Consider the following 6,000-nt stretch of genomic DNA (forward strand, 5'->3'; position numbering starts at 1 on the left):
GTATAACTGGTAGGGTATGCCTAACCCCAGCTTATCTTTCAAACACATTTTAAAAGTAGGCCCTTTAGTGAGTGAGGCAAGTTGTTGAGGGTTTTTCTTTTAAAGTCCAGCTGGGGTTAGGCAGACCCTCATCAGTTATACAACGATACCATTGGGATTTGAACTTGCAACGGCCCATCACAAGGCGACGCGCACTGACCGCTCCTATCATATGGGGGCTTTTTTTTTTTTGATAATCTAAGGGAAAACTTCTCATCACCTACTGCATGTTGGCTGACTTTAGGTTGGTAAAACCTTTGAAGGCTCCCCATGGAGAGTACACCCAACTTCGACCTTGCATCCACACTTTCAAAGTAGAACAAAAAAAGAAAAAAAAACTTGACAATAATATACCAACCAAACCTAGAGAAAGGGTTAAATAAGTCTACATATAGACATGGCCAAGCACGTATTACCAAACAAATCCACTTTACATGATTCGACCAGGGGATGATTGGGATTGTTTGATTAAGTCTCGTCGTTGACCTCTTGTCAATTGATTTTGAGTAGCTTTATCTAGGTCGGAAGCGAATTGAGCAAATGATTTTAACTCTGCAAATTGAGCCAATTCTAATTTTGATTTGCCGACTACCTCTGCAATCTTACTCTGGAGATGAAAAATACCCACATTAATAGTTGAACGGATTCCAACAATGAATAAATCTGCATACAATACGATTTGCTGCGTGGGTTGGCATAGGCAAGACTAGCATGAAACTCTTTCACAACAAAACATGGCTTAATTGAAGAAAAATCTTGAAAGAGTAGATCAAAATGACCTGCTCAAATGTGCAGGCTCTGTGGAAAGCAAGCCTGCATCAACTCCTTTTTGAGTTTTGACACAGACTTGGATGAATATTGAATGCTTAGTTTCAGGTTGACTAAGCTAGGCCTAGGTCTTTGACCCCCATATGTCAATATCAAGATCATGCTTCAACGGAATACCTAGTCAGACTATACAAATCCTATACCTCGATCTCTTAGATTGGGGACAACTTTTACTGTCATGAGAGAGAGAGAGAGAGAGAGCTGGATTGAAAGGGGCATTGGAATCCGGGCACAACTTTTACTGAGTTATTTAGAGAGAGAGAGGCATTGGAATCCACCCATTCATGAAATCCACGGCTCTGCTTCAAAAGACCAGTAGCCCGTACAGTCTCTCACAAAGCAGGGGAATCCCTCACTCAGATCTTGACCAAGCTTCTCCCTATACTTTTTCAACTTTTAGGAATTTGGGGTGTGCCCATTTTCCCTCTTCCTCTCTCTTCAGTTTTCCTTAAATTATAAAAGAGAAAACGACCAGCAAAAAATATGACCTGTAATTTTCTCTGAAAGGCTGGCAATGTCAGTAAAATCAAATACATTAAGCAAGGAGAAGAAATAAATAAATGAAACTTTGTGTTTTTCCCTTAATTTTTTACAGTGGCAGTGGCGGTGGTTAATCATTCAATGGCTCGCTTTCTAATGCAGGCGTGATTATTAATGCAAAACTCTCCCCTTTCTCTCTCGCTTTTCCAAACAAAAAAATCAGAAGAAAAATAAAAAATTTGTAGAAATCTACGGTCCCGTTTGGATGACATTTTTGAAGAACTCATTTCACACAACACTAACGCAACACCAAGTCCCCCCCCCCTCTCTTTCTCTCTAAAATCACAATAAAAAAAAAAATTTGTAGTAATTTATGGTTCCGTTTGGATGGTATTTTCGAAGAACTCATTTTACACACAAGGCACTCTCACAAAGTTTTTAATTCTCTCTCTCTCTCTCTCCTTTGAACTAGTTAAAACTGAATGAACTGAGACCAAGAAGAGTTGCTGATTTTCATTGTTTCAGTAGAGTGAAAAAATGTCTAGGGTGTGCACTCTCTGAGAACTTACCCAGTACACACACACAGGGTCCCCTCGACCAAACCCAAATTGACCTTCTTCTAAAAAAGCTTGAGTGGAAGTGAGTACCAGAAAAAAGCAGAAAGGAAAAGGCCTCCACGTCCACCCTCCCCTGCTGCTTTCCTACCACCTTGTCTCATGGGCATCTTTTCCCATGTTTAGCCCATCTCTCTCTCTGGCTCTGATTTGGTTTCAAAGCCGTGTTTTTTCTTTCCCGTTTTGCAATTCAAAAGTCAATATCCTTATTTAGGGCCTTCTTTTCCGAACTTTTTTTATTATTTTCTTTCCTTTTCTTTAAATGTTTGTGGTTTACACCAACTTGAGATATCTGGTTTTAAATATTTGCTCTGGTGGGTTTCTTGTGGTGCCCTTTTCCACTTAAATCTTTATATTTTTGTGGGTTGTGGGTGTCTGGAGTTACATTGATCTTCCCTCTGAGTTTTAGCTATTTGGTATTTGTGCTTTATGTTTTTTTGGAACATTGGATGCATTTTTGGTCTTGTAAACTTTTAAGTTGATGCATGAATTGTAGGCATTTTGAAATAGTAATCTTTGCTCAAACTGGTGGTCTTTGGTGGAAAGGCTAGAAGTATTCAGAAATATGTGGTTGTGTTTCCACCATAGTGATTTTCTCTAGTTATGTTGTGTTCCTTGTCTTTATTCTTATGAATTGTGGATGCTGTTGGATTAGATTCGACACTGTTGAAGGTGGATGAAATTAGGCTTAAAATTGATATAAATACCTGAAAATTGTTCCAGTATCTTCTGGGGGATTTGTAGTTGGAGTGATGGATTTGAGTGAGAAGGATAAATTTGGGTTGGATAAGAGGAATGGTGATCATTCAAGCTATCACACCCCCATCATACATTCAGAATGGAGATTTTCTGGTGATCTTCCCAATCCACCATTCGACTTGATGCCTGCAGACAGTTCCATGGCTGCTTGCAAAGGTGCCCCTGTGGAGTCATCTTCCTGCCCTTCTGTTTCCATGGTAGATTCCTTCTGTCCAGGCGTTTGGGATTCTCATAACCCCATTAGCCAAAATCTGGCATTCAAGCAGATCAATGCCAGTAACAATAACAACTCTGATGTCTCTGCTATGGGCGAGATGATCTCTGCTTCGCCGTCGTCGAGACCCGAATTGGAAATGGCATGGAATTCTTCCGGTTCTTTGATGAAAGCCGGCGGCGCTTTTGCGCAGTGCGGCACTGGGATTCTTCCTCGGGGCTTAGTTCAATTTCCTGCTGATTCTGGCTTCATCGAGAGGGCAGCAAGGTTTTCTTGTTTCAGTGGCATGATGAACCCTTTCGCCATCTCTGATTCTATGCCTCTTTACTCGAAGGGAGCAGGAGGAATGGTTCAACCACCAGACCTCCTGTCGCCTACGCCGCCACCGCAGAACAACGACATGGGTGTCTCTGATTTTGGTAAAGATGGTTTAGTTCCAGGCAATGAAGGGGATTCCACCAAGAAGGTCGAGCAGAAAATGGCCAACTTGTTGAAGCCCTCTGTGTCAGGAAGCATTGAGGAAGGAAAACAGAGGGTTGGGTCTTCAAGCATTGATTCTGATGGTGCAGAAATTAGTGGTTGTGGGCAGGAGGAATCGTTACATTTGGAGAATGCTGTGAACGGGCCTTCATCAAAAGGACTTTGCACGAAGAAAAGGAAGAGGGCTGCTCAGGTAGTGCTTCTATTCTTCTTTCTTGTTCAATTACTTCTTCTGTATCGTCTAGTATGATAATCTTTTATTGGATGATTGTTGGTAAAAATGGCTGAACCAAAACAAATTGGTAGGTAGCTGAACTGAACCAAGTTAGTAGTTCTTCACAATTGGCAATGGATACTGGGAATGGGAATCCTGAAAATAAACCGAAAGGTGAGCCCAACCGAATCATAAATACAGGCAAGCATAATGGGAAACAACCTATAGACAATTTCCAGAGTTCAGATGCACCAAAGGAAGACTACATTCATGTCCGGGCGAGGCGAGGCCAGGCCACCAACAGTCACAGTCTTGCAGAGAGGGTGAGCTTTCTATATGAACAATTTCTTATGTGTCAGACCATTTTCAAACTCATTGGAATGATGTCTGTAATTCTGGCTCTGTCTGGATTTCAGGTGAGGAGGGAAAAGATAAGTGAGAGAATGAAGTTTCTTCAAGACCTTGTTCCTGGTTGCAGTAAGGTAACCATATAGAATTCAGCCTGCTACATATTATCAATGACCTATTCATTGGTCGAATTTAATGTTCATATCATGGATTATGGCTATATTAGATCTGCTTATATCATGGTTTCAGGTTACAGGCAAGGCAGTTATGCTTGATGAGATCATCAATTATGTGCAGTCATTGCAAAGACAAGTTGAGGTGTGCTCATAATGAATTTAGTCCATAGGATCTTACATCTCTTTTGTGAAAGGAAGTGTGATATTATTTATTTTATTTTTTCCTTGCTGTAGTTTCTCTCCATGAAACTTGCAACTGTCAACCCACGGCTAGATTTCAGCATGGAGGGGCTCCTATCCAAAGATGTAAGATTTTTGTATGATTTATACAACCACTTTGACAAAGCTTAAAATTTAATCCTTACTATAATTTGTCTTAAGATTCATGATCTACTGGCTTTTTTATCGCAGATTTTTCAGCCACGAGGTGGCACTTCATCAGCTGTTGGGTATGTGCCTGATATAAACATGGTTCATCCTCATCTGCATCCAGCCCAGCAGGGATTGGTTCAGAGTGGGATGCCAGGTATCACAACCCCTTCAGATTCATTGAGGAGAGCTATTAATTCTCATTTAACTTCCATTACTGGATACAAAGAACCCCCATCTCAGGTGATTGATAACCTCACATCTTTTTGTTTCAATTGAAAAAAAAATGTTCAATTGAATGGTTGGTTGTCGTATATTTTTTCATTGTGTATCATACTATAGATCCCAAATGTCTGGGAAGACGAGCTCCATAATGTTGTTCAGATGAACTTCGGCGCTAGTGTACCCCTCAACAATCAGGAAATGAATGGTGGTAAGTCAAGTTGGCCTAAAGTTCCTGCCAAGTTAGCCTCTTCATTGTCATACAGGGAACAAAAGAAAAAGCCATCTAACCTTTCTATTTATACTTGGTATCCTGTGTTTGTAGGTTCATTGCCTCCAGGACATATGAAAGCTGAGCTTTGAGGCATGTTTGCTTTATTTACATTCTATCTAATGTTAGAGAATCCAATCACCCTGTGCGAAATATGGATAAGAGTTGCTTGCAATTTTTCTTCCTTGAAGATCCATCCAGTTCTCTAGCTTATAGTTGTGGAGTAGTTCCTGAGTTTTGTATAGCTGACCTTAGAGCATCAGAGGTGGTAATTTCTTAATCAACCTCTGCATTTGCACTAAAGTCAAGTTCCTTTTGTTGCTATGCTGAGTAAGAAGAAAATTTGCATATGGAGAGCATTGTCTTCTGGAAGTATTCAAGTGGCTGCAGCTATCATATGATGATGCTTCATAAGCTTGGAAGTGTTGCAGGGAAAGAATCATAGAAGACCATGGAGTGATTTTCCTTTTTCACCTTAAAAATGTGGGTTTAGTTTCAAGGAGATAACAATGGAAAAAAATTGTAAGTTCCATTATATAGTAATATTTAAATTAGCTCATTTGTCATTGATTGCTTCAACAATGCAATAGCATTAGCCAATGTACATTTATATGATTTAAACGTTGTGGGCCCTTGGTTGTATGTATGTTAGGGTTTGAAGTTTTCTTTTTCCTTTTGGTTCTGCAATTGCTGGAAATGATTCTTGAGATTAATAGATAAAAGATCTGCAGACTAACACCATACCATAATGGAGACCATAATTGAGGTTAATTACACTATGCATGCATCTACTAACTGGATCAAGGTAGGTTTCCTAAGATTGACACAAGGTTGAAGCATCCATAGTATTCTTACAAAAATGATTTCATGACTGAACTGCAAGATTGAAAATAAACCCGGAGAATCGTATGCTGCCATGTCTAAGGGTAAGCATTTTCTCCTGAATTATCCTTATTCTTTCTTTAAATTTCTATTGTACCACTTTC

At 39.9% G+C, this 6,000-nt stretch overlaps 1 protein-coding gene across 1 annotated transcript; it reads left to right on the top strand.

The window, feature by feature from the left end:
• Positions 1–2,288: 2,288 nt before the first annotated feature.
• Positions 2,289–5,577, top strand: LOC149812941 (basic helix-loop-helix (bHLH) DNA-binding superfamily protein). The gene is made up of 8 exons (XM_089991357.1): positions 2,289–3,607; positions 3,721–3,951; positions 4,045–4,110; positions 4,226–4,294; positions 4,387–4,458; positions 4,564–4,764; positions 4,864–4,954; positions 5,069–5,577. Exons 1-8 carry the CDS (start codon positions 2,714–2,716, stop codon positions 5,104–5,106), a joined length of 1,662 nt encoding a protein of 553 aa, XP_089847483.1. The 5' UTR covers positions 2,289–2,713; the 3' UTR covers positions 5,107–5,577.
• The last annotated feature ends 423 nt before the right edge of the window (positions 5,578–6,000 follow it).

This window comes from Nuphar pumila, chromosome 16 (assembly GCF_984573655.1).
Source record: "Nuphar pumila chromosome 16, dmNupPumi1.hap1.1, whole genome shotgun sequence".
NCBI classification, from domain to species: domain Eukaryota; kingdom Viridiplantae; phylum Streptophyta; class Magnoliopsida; order Nymphaeales; family Nymphaeaceae; genus Nuphar; species Nuphar pumila.

Coding starts and splice junctions, on each gene's coding strand:
- LOC149812941 (XM_089991357.1), top strand. CDS start 2,714: ATGGATTTGAGTGAGAAGGATAAATTTGGGTTGGATAAGAGGAATGGT. Junction 3,608..3,720: donor AAAGGAAGAGGGCTGCTCAG/GTAGTGCTTCTA, acceptor ACAAATTGGTAG/GTAGCTGAACTGAACCAAGT. Junction 4,955..5,068: donor CAATCAGGAAATGAATGGTG/GTAAGTCAAGTT, acceptor CTGTGTTTGTAG/GTTCATTGCCTCCAGGACAT.